General features: G+C 42.6%; 1 protein-coding gene across 1 annotated transcript in view; it reads right to left on the bottom strand.

Annotated features, from left to right (window-relative positions):
* Positions 1-14845, bottom strand: part of LOC118330301 (protoheme IX farnesyltransferase, mitochondrial) — a 31483-nt gene that overhangs the window by 2393 nt on the left and 14245 nt on the right. Inside the window, exons 5-6 of the mRNA XM_035664792.1 lie at positions 4755-4825; positions 1234-1466 (exon numbers count right to left, since the gene is read on the bottom strand). Coding sequence (XP_035520685.1) covers positions 1234-1466; positions 4755-4825 — 304 coding nt within the window. The remainder of the gene's footprint in view (positions 1-1233; positions 1467-4754; positions 4826-14845) is intronic.

Genomic DNA, 14845 nt, shown 5'->3' with positions numbered 1-14845 from the left:
TCATGCAGTTGCCATAACAGAGCACTTAATGTGTCCACCGAACAAGCTGAATAAGCCCCCCCCCCCAAGTCTCTGTCTCTTCACTAACTTAACATCACATCCGTTTGGCAGACGCTTTTGTCCAACGCCACTGACAATAAGCGCATTCAAACTCCTCACGAACGAGGAACAAGAGCTCTAACTGCGCTGTAGGGATTCTGGGCCATATTTAAATAAAGCTTTATGTAGTGTGAGCTCAGGCCTCGTCTGCGAGGTCCTGATGGATCAACTAATCAACAACAAAGCAATGTCATTTAAATATCAATTGATCTGCCATTGATTTTATGGATTAATTGATTTATTATTTAGTCTATAATATGGTTTCAAATAGTCCAAACAACAGTCCAAAACCCTAAGATATTTAATTTACTATCATAGAAGAGAAAAAGCAAATGTTCACATTTCAAATTAAATTAGTGAATCTTTGGTTATTTAAATAGTTATTTTCTGTCAATTGGCTATTCGATTAACTGAACCCTCAGACTGAACTTCTGATAAACTGACAGAATGCTAAGATGTGAAGTGTGTTAAAGATAATAAATTACAGCTACAAAATATATATATTTGATAGTGGATTGTGATTGATAGTACCTTAAATTGAATACCACTGATTATAATACCAACGTTTTACTTGATTGCTTTACGAAAAGGCTACAGAGACTATTCAATTAGCCTTTAAAAGTCTATATTTATGAAAGTGTGCACCAAAAAAAAATCCCCATACCACTGCGGTCTAAAGGGACAAATATGGCTATAAGAACTTCAGGGCAGGAGCTCACAGTCTGCAGACTGGAAATAACACAAGCTTTCAGTTCACAAGAAGTGAAACTGATCACAGAGCGGCACACGTGGAAGATGAGAACAATTATGATAGTGATACAATGGGTGAGTACGGCTCTGTGCACTAGGGCTGCAATGAATCTATCAAATAATGTTTTGATGTTTTCCCAAATTGGTTTTTATAAATTGTCAGAAAATATATAATATATATAATTTAACCAAATATTACAATTTAAATGAATTTAAAACAGAGAAAAGCAGCAAAGCCTCACATTTGAGGAGCTGGACCCAGCGCACGTTTATCATCTGTGATAAATGACTTCACATTGAAGATGCCCTTCAACTGAATCACTTTCTCTCCAGTGGACGTGCACGAGTCCACTGATACCCCATATCTCAGCCGGTGAGTCGTACCTGGTTCCAGACAACCCGTGGCCGCCGTCCAGCCCATGACAGGAGGTATCGCGCCCACCACTGCTCCCACCCAGGTGTTGCTGATGCTGAGCCTCTTGAGCGGTGTGTAGCAACAGGTGTAAAGAAAGATGTTGAGTGCACCCAGGAAGCCCGTCAAGGGGTTCACCGCCAGAGTGAGCAGGGCGACTCCGGGAACTCCACAGGCCAGAGCAAAGGACACTGCATGGAGGGGACTGATCAAAGGGAGGATAAGAAGACAAAAAGAAACAGAGGGAGAGAATGTGAGAATCAGCTAAATCAGCAAGAGAAGGAAAACATATAAAGGCGAGTTTAAAAGATGAGTTTCAGATGTTTTCTGATAAAAAGGGAAGTTACAAAACAGATTCAGGCTCAGACAAAGGCCCATCACCATCAGCCATGGGAAATATGGGATGATAAAGTTTTGTGGGCTTGTGCAGACACCAGATAAGAAAATGATAGCTCCACATGTTTAACACAGACACGCAGACCCATGGGGGCCACACACTGACAGCAGCTATCTCAAAACAGGAGGCTTAGGAAGCTCATCTGATAAGAGTTTGTCAGGAATAAAAGTAGCCCTGCAAGACGAGGAGCATGTGCACACGCCAGAGATCAAAACTAGCTGAAGAAAACCACTGCGGCTCAGGCTTTTAGCCGGATGAAGACTTCCTCCTCCTCCTCTTCCCCTCATCTTTTATTGAAAGCAGTGATGGCAAGGTCTGGTTCAAATTCACCAGTAAATGCTCCATAAATTAAAGAGAGGGTAGATTAAAATCTTGACCAAACGCAGGCTTTTTCTTCAAAAAGCAAACAGGGCTTTTATTTTGGTGGTGTGGCCGAGCAGGGAGTTTGGTACATTAATGTGATTAGTGGTGTTATGTCTGTTTTATGTGGGCTGAGGTGGGGCCGTGCAGGCTGGCTATGGGCTGTCGACAGTCTGTCTGTGGGCTGGCTCAGTGGGGGTCAGGGGAGGGAGTGAGTCACATGGCCTGAGGTGGGTTTACTGTCCTCTGCTTACAGTCCTCTGCTTACAGTCTGACACAGTACTGCTCCTGTGTCAGGTGAGTAATGTCAATACAGAAAGCCAAAGATGTGGCCGTCTGGTTAGACCACAATCGAGGCCAGGGATCCGAATGTAAAACACCAGGGATTTACCCATTAGGTTAAAAAAACAGGATGATTCAACTAAAAACTTAGTTACCTGTTAAATATTCAAGTGGTCAGAGAGGAGAGCAAAGAAAACAATTCTGAACTTTCAGAATGTGTAAGCCCTGCTTTAAACACAGTGGCTTCAGGGAATGGTGTAACAGCAGTAAATACTGAAGGCACAAGGACTATTTCCACAAAGGAGCACATACTGAATGACTAATCCTGCAAGAGCATTTGCATATGTTCTAGCACCAAAACAGACACGCATCAAAAAGAGTTTACCTTGATCATTTATGCTGAGATTTGTGTGTGAACAAAGAAACCAAAAGATTTTGCTACATTCGGATAAGATGGTAAACTATGCAGAGAGCAGAAGGTAAGTGACATTCAGAGGAATAAAGTGAACTTAAACTGAGCTGCACTAAGAGCTAGATTAAATAAATTATAAAATTATTCACAGCACACTGCACTGTTTGTTATCCAGTAATATTCCTAGAGCTACATCAGTCCCGATTCCTGCAGTAAAACACTGTTAGTTAGTTCCTGACCTTGGACATAGTTTGTTCGTTGTCTGTCCCCACCTTGATGAAACTGTGCCTTCTCTTACCAAGCTGAAAGCTATTCAGGCCTCACCACATGTGGAAGCCTCAAACTCTGCAATACCACTACAAAGGATGAGAGACTGTCATCCACGTCTCACACAAGAACAATAAAAGGTGGGAAAGATGATACACTATTGTAGTCTCGGCATTACATTAAAAAACTATTTCCGATGCTGACATCATACTGGTCAGACAGACTCCCGCAGTAAGACAGATGTAGCGGAGGAGTGTCATTTGGCTTATACAAAGCGAAGACAACATGGATAATGTGTAAAATGTGGCCTCCTGACGGTTTGTTTGACAGGACAGTCCAGCCTCCCATCTGCATGCTGTCTCTACGCAACATTGTATGTGCGAGAGAAGACGGGAGAGACAAAGAGCGGGAGAGCTAGTGTTTCTACGCGTCTCAGAGACGGGCAGACACACACCTCTTGACGGAGACAGGCTAAAAGCCAGAGAGAAGAGGCTGTGTTTAGACAGAGAGAGTACATCTTCAATCACCAGCTCAACAGCATGAGAGTCCACTTTTAAACAGCGTGTCAATGGAGAATTCCTGAAACTGGAACGAGATAGCTGTGGGTCAAGGGCCAGTTATGGTACTAACAGGCTGTTCACTTATAAAGTGACTAGCTGGTATAGGCAACAGAGGTATTTAGCTTCCAAGTCTTGTTATCTGTAAGCCGATTGGTTATCTGTGTGCTGACTCGACAGTTGTGGAAGGTGTTTAATCCTCTAATGTCAACAGGTTGCTTGCTTTTGTTCTCCTTAAATAAAAACAAAAAGGAGAGATGAAGAGGTTTTCCTGAAAGAGTGAAATTCCAAGGAGGCAGTTTCCTGGCAAGGACAATGAGAGTAGAGGACATGTGGTTGGTTGGGGGGTTTTTTTTAGGTTCATGCATCAGTGAATATGTGTGCGTCTGCCTGCTGCTTAAGGGTGGCAGTCTCCCAAAGGGGCAGGTAGAGACGAGCATATCCATTCACTGAGTCAGATTTGTAAGAGCGTGGCAATGCGCGCAGTTCACCGAGCACCAATGCCGAGGTTATCTGACATCTAAACAGTGGGAGCAAAGTAAGTGTGGTCAGGTAAATTACACCACAACCCAAACCTCAACCTCGTCTCTCCTCCTTCCCAACCTGGCAACAAGCTCACGTTACACCTGACAGGTGTAAAGCAGAGGATCGTCACTGCTGGCATGCATTTCCGTTTTTGGCATCTACGGTCTCTGGCTGCTGCTCCTCTACATGCACAGCTCCGTGTCCGCTTCAGCAACCGTAACAACTCAATAAGTACAAGTGAAACACAAGGTTGTAAATCAATATGGGATGTGTGCTCAGTACTACTGTTTTATTTAAGGTATGATCTTCATTATGATATTGCCTGCAAATACCCATCTGCTTTGACATGTTAGGTTATGTTTCATGACTGGAAAATGTCCCTCGGCAAGACTAGATTCAGTTACAGTAGCAGGCTGTCATTCATCCAGTATGAATTGTACGAATGGCAGCACTTGGAAGGCTTAATAGCAGTCAAGTAGTGTTGCTGGGCTGTTGCTATATTCAACTGAACTCCAACTCATGCTGAGCTGTTGCTGAGCTGTTGCTGAGCTCCTCCTGTACACACATTCTGGAGTCACTCTTTGCAGTCTTTTAAAAGTAATAAAAAGTGCAGATGGGGTTGCTATGCCAAATCTTTCATACAGAAGATCATGAGATCATCGCTAAGTAAATCCAAAGACAGAAGAACTGTACCTGATTTGTCCTCTGACAAGTGGTCGGTTCTTTGTGCGGTTCATGTTGGAGTCGAAGGGCACCTCGAAGTACTGTGGAGACAGAACAACAAGTGGGTTAATACAGGGGAAACACAAACACGTCCATCTTTTTCCATGCACACCACACAATATCATAAATGTCTGCAGGCAGCACAGTAGATGTAGTTGTGCTCTTGCACACCTCCTACACTGCAGCTCAAAAACTACAGATGTGGTTTAGAAGTTATGTGTGCAAAGGTTGGGCTGAGATACAGTACACAAACACAGGTGCAATCAGTTTGCAGATGCAAAAAAACAAAAAGGTGTGAATGGAAAGAAACATCCACTGTGGTATATTTGTGTCTCCCTTTGCCAGCACGGTCTCCGGTGTTGGTCGTGTTAACACTCACGGAAACGTAAAATCAACTTGGTAAACTTATGATGATCACAGGACTTCCACCGTGGCTGCCTCTGTGCGTCTTTTCTATGCAACATCTGGAGAGAAACAATGTGAGGGGAGCCGCTTAAGGCATGGTCAGAGCAACTCTCTGAACCAAATGCTCACCCTGTACTTCTGAGTGAGTATATGGACTGGAGGTGGAAGGTGGAGGCAGTGAGCTGTTGGGTGGGTGGGTGGAGGTGGTGGTGGTGGTGGGGGGGTGTTCGGGGATACAACTATGTGAAAAACTACTTATACTCCTGTTTTATGATCTGCTCTGGAGGAGTATGCTTCAAAGTGCTCCCATGAGATTGGCAATGTGTGACTAAAATGCAAACACATGGGGTGCTTAAACGCAGGAACTGGCTAATCTGTGTGTGTTTGTGTGTGTGTGTGTAAGCGAGCAAACGCACATAGATGTATGCATTTGCTTGCCCGCGTAAGAGCCTTTGACTAATGAAGAAAACAGATAAAGCACTTAGACCATGGAATATCAAGATCCATCGTTGCTGATATATGGTTCACATAAAAAAATCTAATAAACAGATAATCCACTTTTCTCTTCTTAAACCCTAGTTCCCAGATTTACTGCACTCGTGACATCGGAAGGCCACCATATTATTAAAAAAACTCTTGGTGGAAGGCATTGGATTTCATTTCGTATAGATTTTTATTTTGAAGAACATTAAGGAGTGGGCTGCAACATTAAGGTCTGACGCAAGATATCTCACAATACTCAACTGGGACTTGGAGCCAAGAATACAAAGCACCAACTAAAAGATCAAACATGTTTGACAACAATTTGGCCTTCTTAGATGAGGTCTGGAGTTCGGTAGGAACACTCAGTTACTCCCAAACTTTGCCAAAATGCCAACCCTGCATCTCCACTTCAGCCGTCAGGTTCTCAGTCTTTGCATTACCCTGGTTTGCATGAGCTATTAGAGAGCTTCCTTAGGATTTCATTTCTATAAATGGATCTCAGTCACCCAGTGGAGCTACCCTTTAGTCAACATGTAGTTATGTTACTATTTTGAAGACAAACATTAGCATTAGTAATAAGAGAAACAGAACCATTGATGGTCATGCCTCCAACAGTTAGAAGAGTAGGTAAATGCATCTCCTTATTTGGCTCCAGTTACTGCTGAAATTGCAGTGGTACTAAAACCCCTCAAGCACCCAAAAACATTCAAAAATTCAAATCAATGCTGGAACAAGCTCTCTCCATATGCTCCAAAAACGCTTCCCCCTTCCGTCTTACATTCAGTAGTAGCGGAGCACTAGCTAGCTGGGTCTGACTGGACTGGGCCAGGCTAATGGACAGCTGTGTGTGCGGCTGTGGGACCCCAAGGCCCAGGCTGAGGTGTTAATTCTATTTCCTGGGTCAGGAAATGCGTCAGGAGGTCAGGGGCCGCATAAGAGAGAAATGCACTTTGTGGCCAGGCCAGAGCAGAGCGGTGCTGAACCAGGCCTCAAGCAGGCCCAGGGCCAAGCTCGCTGCAACACTGCTCACATAAAAAAGGATCCACTTAGTTTCCAATAACATCATCCCACATGTAAAGAAAAACCCAGATACTGTGCACAACGGTGCTCGGCGCATTGTACCCACAACACAGACATTTAAAAAGGCACCTGTACAGAGAGAGGAGAAACAAAGAGGAACTTTATTGGAGTGAGGAAAGAATTTCAAAACACCAGTTTGTTTTTGTTGCTATTGTTTGGTTGAACCTGTCGTGTGTGTATACGGATGATTTGATGTGAATGTCACAGTCCACCTCACTGTGTGTGTGCCCGTGTTGTCATTTCAGTTTGTCCGGTTCTGCTCTCGTTCCACCCTCTCTGCCTTTTAAGTCAGAGTGCCTCATCTGGTTCACATCAGTGGTGCTCTCAGCCTGTGTCATTATTTCCGCCCAGCACTGCCATGTGTTACAGTGATAGCATTAAAATAATTGGGCCATTTGTGTTTTGTGTGAATGCACGTGTGCAGCTACAGGTAGGTCTGAAGGTTTGGTTCAGAGTGCATCCGTTTGAAACCGACGGGTCTTCAACTGCATGGAGTCGTGGTAACTTGACCGTGTAATTAACCGGCAGGACATTGGATGGTTATAGCTCTTAGCAACAAGCTCAGTCTCCAGCAGGGAACATCTGACCAGTGTACACTATTTACAATGCCATTACTAAACGCCAATAAGCCTTTAATCAAACTGTCATAGAAATGAATCCTACCCTTATAGTCATGGTACATTAACGTGAATATTGATTAAGGTGAATCAGCTGAAAAATAATGAAATAAACAAAATTAAATTAAACCAAAAAGCAACAACTTTTCTTAGAGTTGTGGCAGTGCTATGAATATGAATATTATAATCAAATGTACATCACGATCTCAATAATGAGGACATAAATAAAGCTGTATTTTATTAGTATATTTTCCTTTATAATGCAGATGCATTGTAAAATCTTAACACAGCCTAGCAGAGGTCTACAATAAATTATTAAAGCAATATAAACATATTTGACAGCTGAATAGCTCTGCATTAGTAAATATAGAATGCATTACTTGAGGTATTTTTCTTTACATTTGTTAAAAATAATATGTTCTACTGTGTCCCCCGGTGTTTTGAATGACATGAACAGCATGAACAGTTCAAATTGAGTCTTGAAAATGTCAAACAGACCTTTGTTTATTTGTTCGCTTTAACCTGATGTAGCTCTGCTTGCATGACTCACTGACACACAATGACATATCTAATTGAAATGGCTGACTACTGTTTATTTAGTGAGCCCTGCAGTTCTCTCATGATTCACTCACTGTCAATGTTGCAGTGCAGCGGAGCAAAACAGGTCATTTTCTGATAGGTAGCATACCTAAAGCAATCAAAACAGGTTCAGAAATGGATGAATGAGTGAACTGGGCTTCAGGTAAGCATACTGTTTCATCAAAAACTGCCTGAATCCGTACAAACCCCAACCCTATGCATCAGCTCAGGATATACATTGTAAGGGTGACTGAACCGGAAGTTATGGAGAGTCGGCTGCTGCTTTCAATTATGAACAAAAACACATACACACATACACACACGAAACCCATAACTGTAGGGACAATTATCTGCCAGATGAAGAGGACGGAAAACAGGCGAGACCAAAGTGAGAAGCAAAGGAGAGGGGGTGTTCGGTTGCCAGATCCTCCGAGCTATCAAAGACAGAACGTGCTCTACCGCCAACCACCAGGGCTCAATTGATAACAGGCTGCAGGCAGGCATTTCCTATTCTCGTGTAGAAGCTATGAAAGATAAACTGGCTTTGTATCATGACATAATTGATGGTGACACTGAAGCAGTAGGCGTTTGAGGGCTGCATAGTTTCGACAAAGGGTGTAAAATGTTTAATTTCACTTACTGGAAATCTTGAACCTGTATTTAATTAAGGACAATGAACAAGACTGAATAATTGACTTTATACTCTCATTGTGCACCGGCCGCTCCTTGAGCTCCCCATGGGAGAAGGGTTGCCTTACCAACCCCACACCTCCTATCTGCCTGCAAAAACAACAATAGGAGGTTCAGTGAAGGTCAGAGAGGAGCGATACAGTAACTACACACTGTGCATTTACTGTGTTTACTCGAGAGTGCACAAGAACACACAGCTGAGCAGCTGTATGACTTTGGCTCACAGAAACATCAGCTGGCCTAAACAGCGCATCTCCCTCGCTCTGCTGAGGGAAACCCAGGTGCACGGGCTAAACCCAACAAAAAGACCAAGTCATCGCTTGTCAGAGTGTCACCTGTTTGCACACTGGAGTTGAATGGCAGACTCAAACATCCACAGGGGTGGGTGGTGCTCTGATGCATGCGAGCCAAGTCTACTTAAAAAAGCACGAGAGCTCTCAAAGCCCCCTTCAACACCAACTGTGAACTGTCTCTGATCAACCACTTGACAAACAAGAAGCCAAAGATTTACATAGATTAAGCTATCCTCAGAAGTTGATTCAATGGATCTGGCAGACATTCACAATGTTTTGATGTCAAATGAAAGAAAAATGGAACAAAACAGACAAGGCATGCAACCTGACTAGTCACAACACAAAAATACTGGTATGTCAGATTAAGGTTATTTCAAGGTGTTTCTGCAGTAGAAGCAGGGCTGCTGTTCTGTCACAGAAATGCTATTGATGTCCCTTGAGTCAAATGAATAGTCTTGGAGCTATGTGAGCAATGCTGTGATTTTACACCGTTTCCCTGAAGAACCTGTTAAACACTTCCAAAGTACTTATTAAACTGTTAGCTAGCAAGAACCTGTGTGTGCATCTGTATGGAGAGCAGAGGTGTTAAGAAATAGGTAAAAAGTAAAAAAAAAAAAAGATATCGAAGATATATGTAGAAGATATAATGAAGGCAAAATGGTAAGAGAACTACAAACTGGATTTTGGCATTAGAGTGTTTAAAATAAAGAGAGTACATCTCCATCACTTCATTTCTGTCACTGAGAAAATGGCAATGTTTAGTTCACACTATCTGCAGTGGAGGTGAAAGATAAAAACTGGAGACATGTGTCTGTCTGGAATGCTGCATATGGACAGCTGGCAGATGTTTCTTGGGTTCCTGGCCATCTGTGATCCTTTGATGTGATGAAATGACAGGGGATCAACTGGTGTGATTAAACATGAAAAGCTTAAATTGTTTGCACTGTTTAGAGAAATCATCAAGAAAAAAAAAAAAATCACATAACCTATGGTCCAGAAGACATCTTCACATTTGAGTAGTCCATGTTCCTATGTCTGCATAGTGCCTTCTGTATAATGTACAGAATCATTAGACATTCTGCTTCCCACCCATTCTTCTTGATCATTTAAATACCAGAACTGCATTATCCTGCTGCTGTACACTTAAGTTCCTCGGTACTATTGTAGAGACTGCAGTACTCTGTCTGGCCTAAGAGTGGATCACGTCTCCCTTTCAGCTGTGTGCTGAACCCACACCTTCTTCTCCCTCTCTTTATAGTGGTCTGTGTAGAGCTGTTGGCAGCAGTTCAGCTGGCACAGCCCCTCTCTTGATTAATGGCCTGAGTGTGGGACAGTGAAGTGCTAAACTGTCCTTATGTTAATCAGCCAATTAATGCTGAGCAGAGCCACATTACCTCTGCCCTAATCAGTCCCGTTGCCTGTGAAGATATGAGCAGGATCTGGGAAAGCTTACTGCAGGGCGGAGGCATGCTATACTCTCACTGCCTGAGCCATGATGAGAGGGAAGGCGTGGTGAGACAAAAAGAGGATGAAGTTTGAAACAGAAAATTCAAAAAGTAGAGGATTATTCTTACATGCTGCTTTTCTTCCAACTCGTCTGATCAAAGGAGGCTCTGACAGCTGCTGCTTTGCCTCCATAAACAACATAGAGAAAGGTTTTTGCTTCGCAGCTCAAGATAAATGAGTGTTGTCCATTTCTGTTCTTTGAAAAAGACAGTCTTAAGCCGCTATGGCAGGGGGTCTGGGGGAATATGTGCCTTGGGTTTAAAATTGATGCCATAGTTCATCGTACATGCCTTCTGTGTCAGATCATATCACTACTTTCATCATTTATGCTGCGTTGAGACCAGGCCACAGTGCCTCCTAGTGAGAGGGAGGACTCGGATTACAAGCCAAACTCCTGGTGGATGGCAGTGAGGATGACGACAATCTTCAGGATCAAGAGAGGCTCTTGCACGAGATATTTCACTGCAGGGTGTGTTTATTCAAAGTCACAAAATGAGCACCTACCACTTGTGACCCCAGAATGACCCCAGTCATGTCACTTTGGTCTAAATATGCATCACTTCTCGTATTTTTTAACTGTTATGTTACAGAATGTAGAATGTTTGGACCTGTGGCCAAATCCTTTTTTTGTTTTTGAATATTTGTCTTTCATATTTGTAGAGAGTGTTTTAGTATCACTGCCACTGAACTAGACATTGGGCCACGCTGGCGGACACATTCACTTTCACTCCACTGTAAACACATCAACTACGCAAACAAGACAAATTCCTTTGTTGGAGTGCCGGCCAACCATATCTCTAGTCTGAACCTGATAAGTTAATGTTCTTACTAATGAGGGCATTTCACTCCAGTGCCTGATTACCATTAACTGTGTGCACACTTGACTGCTTTCTATTCAGTCTCACATACTGTGGGAAAACATATCAGTGAAAGCTGAATTCATAGAACTAGGCTGCGTGTGTGTGTGTGTGGTCACTTGTTTAAAGAGAAATAAACAGTCCTTTCCGCCATCAGAGGGCATTTGCAAATAGCTGTGAGAGTGTGACTGACATGACATGCAGTTTGAAAGGCTCTCAACAGTTTGGGTGCAGTTGAAAAAGATGTTTGAGAGAATGGGAGTGTTTGGATTTTTTTGTGCGCAGCTGTGTCTGACCACAGCAAGACTGTGAATGCGTGTGTGCGTGTGTGTCAGCTTTAATACGCCTCTGATACGGCTAGACCTGAAGATCCTGAAGAAAAGCACCCCTTGGAAATTAGAAGTGATAAGGTGTGGACAAATATGAAGGCCCGCACTGTTCTCTCAAACATGACAGCAGCCATCAGCACCTCTGGCAGATTTGTATTTGCTGCAGTGACCCATGGCAAAATCCACCCCTTCATCTCGACGGGCTCATTCAACAAGCCTTTCAAATCAAAATGAGGACCTCAGAAGACGACAACACATAGTGAGGTCTAGTTCTCTGTTTGCAGCCAGTGTTTTCCCCACTCATCCATAGCAGTACCTTTTAAGGATATTAAATTTAAATTCTGGATAAAGGTCAACTACCTATTAATAAAACAAGTCAAGTTTGCAAAAAAATCTTTCAATAAGCCACGCTGTTAAGAATTCCACAAGATGCCTGTCATGACACAGACCGAAGAGCGAATTTGATAGCTGGGATTTTCAATGTTTTTTGCATTTACAATCAGGAAATGTATTTATTTTATTACAGCTTATCGCAGCTCGAGACAAGACAACATGTCTTTTGGTAAAAAAAAAAAAAGAAAAGAAATGGATACCAAACAGATAAGCCATCTGATGAGGAACACATCCTCTCTTTTCTTTTGCCAGACTGTAGGTAACCTAAAACAAACTGATTATTCAGTTTCTGTTTGTTCGTTTTATTTTCTATTCATCTTTAGCTTGTGGTAAGCACTCTGGCATGCTGGGACATGGGTCATAGGTCTCATACTGCGTGCTTTTCCTCTGAGGTCAGGTTGTTTCTGAAAATATCCTGCAGATCCAACAAACTGAACATAAAGTGACACAGACGTTACATTGTTCAATCAGCATTTGTGTTCCCCCTCCCTATCTCCTCGCCAGAATGTTCTGTAAACTAGACTTCTGATAACACACATCAGGTTGGTTAGGCTAGTGCAGCACACAGTTTGGCTCAGGGACAAGGCAAGGGAAAGTTATAGTGTGCTCCCTATAATGTAATATGTGTAAAAAGTAAAGTAAATCTGCTAACAAACTGAATCACAACCTTGATCCAAATACGAAAAAGGAGAGAGAGCATGTGATTGATATCAAGTATAGGAGGGAGCTCTTGTCAGCCATTACACTGGGTTGGTGTTAAATAAAAAAAAAAATACCACTCAACTGTTACATCCCAGATTATAAACTACACAGAGTTGTGGTTTTCAGCCTATAACCAGTTTAAGACATCTCCTAGTGTGCTAACCCCCTTCTTTTTGGTTTCACATTTTTGAGTGACAGGAAACAGAATATGGAAGAGATTGAACTATGTTTATACAGAGGTGAAACATTTGCTGATACACCCAATGCAAGGGTAAAGACAGTAAACAGTGGCAAAAAGCAGCAGGAGTAAATAATTTATCCATGAGTTTCAAATCTTGTTTTCTGGAGCAAACAGGATGAGACTGTGTGAACAGGGTAACAAAGTTCCTGTCAGAGTCTGTCCTCCTCCACTGCCAGAGCTTTGCCCGCGAGACCCATCCTTCTTACTGCCATATTCTCTGTATCCCCTCGCCTCTCTCGCCATCCCCTCAAGTGGAAAGCCAACCAGTTAGCTTCTCAACGAGTTCTAGAAGTAAGCTGTCAAGCATCTGTCAAGTGAATGTAACAGAAATTCTTCCTGTCAGGATGTTACGTTACACAGCTTCCAGTAGGTCTGAATAAGGAAGTGCTGGCACAGTTAGTGGGAGTAAGTTGCAGTGATGCTCGCAAACCTGATAATGACACTATTTTAGCGTTAAATGTTGACTGGAGCGTAAAAGTAAAGGCTTCCAAATAAATATCTGAAAAGGTCATTTTACAAACGCATTTAGTTAAAAAATAATTATTTTACAAGGCAAAGGGAGGATGTCTGTTTTATCTGCCTCCTTAAAGCTGATGTTACATATCCTTGTCTAGTTCACAGCACACTGTATAAAGGAGGAAACAAAGTCTTAAACAAAGACAGCATTTTCAAAGCGGTTAAGTGCCATTAAAAATTGTGTGCTGGTGAAATAGGAGCCACTCTTCCCCTACCCACCTCGTCTCTTCATGAGCAATTACTACAAGAGAAGCACACAGATAAAAAGGTCTACAGGCAGGAGAAAGAGCAACCACCCCCCCACCGAGTACCACTCCAGCGGAAATGTTAAATCCCTAGGATCTGGGGAACTAAGACAAAGACATTCAGAGTAATACACACACACATGGGTGTACTCATGGACATACTGTGATGTCTATCATTCTCAAACTGCTGAGTGGGTGTAAAATGAATGGGGACACAGCAGTGGCTACTTCCTTCTACTTGAATGAGTGACGTATGGTGACATTAATGGTGTTCAGAGTAAAACACACTAGTCGTGCTTCAAGGCCTTTTTATGTGTCCGTGGCTGTTGGAGGCGTGTGGGCAGGCAGAGAATGCCATAGAGGATGAGTGCAGCACGAGTCTTTTCTGAATTGTGCCTGAATGATTATACAAGGTCTCTTTTATCGCATGCCAAAAAATTGTTTATGAGGAGGAAAAATAAAATGCAGTTTATTTTTAGACACAAAACTGGGAATGTATAAAGCAAGCCTTAATGACAGAGGTCTCTTCAAAGCAGAGTTAAGTTATACAGCCACACTTACAGTAGATACGTCACCTTTTTTGTGGGCTGGCAACGCAACAGTGTTTCTAAAAGCTGGCTTACAGGTGAGCCTTGGTAATGAGAGAAAACAGTTATTAAGACATAAAAGCATAGAGGGGTAAAGTAATGTTATGCTGTAGACATAAACAAAGAAAGAAAGAAAAAAAAAAGTGTGGTTTTACAATCCCTCTGTGATCCTCAGGTGGAGTTTGCTACAAAGCTAAAATTGCTGCCTCATATAAAGAGTAGAAGGGGATACATACAGTTTGGTCTACGCACACTTAGGTCTGACTCGTGAACTGTAATCAACACATGCCAGAGTCAGACTGCCATGTCATCATATACCTGAAACATCCTTTTAACTATCTGCAGTGTTTCCTGTAAAACAGAGACAGAGGTCCACACCCAAGCCCCAGCAGGATGACTTCCTCAGGTAAGAAAGGAATGGTTGGTGGAGGAGAACAGGTGGACTAACACGCTGATAGAACACAAGTAATGCTATACTGAGGCAGAGACACAAAGGCAGACTTGCTAAGCCTTTTGTGCTCTTTAGTGCCGCCCCATA

This window comes from Morone saxatilis, unplaced genomic scaffold, assembly GCF_004916995.1.
Source record: "Morone saxatilis isolate NCDOM2014 unplaced genomic scaffold, NCSU_SB_2.0 Contig1, whole genome shotgun sequence".
In the NCBI taxonomy this organism is placed as follows: Eukaryota; Metazoa; Chordata; class Actinopteri; family Moronidae; genus Morone; species Morone saxatilis.
This window is presented reverse-complemented; position numbering and strand designations above follow the sequence as displayed.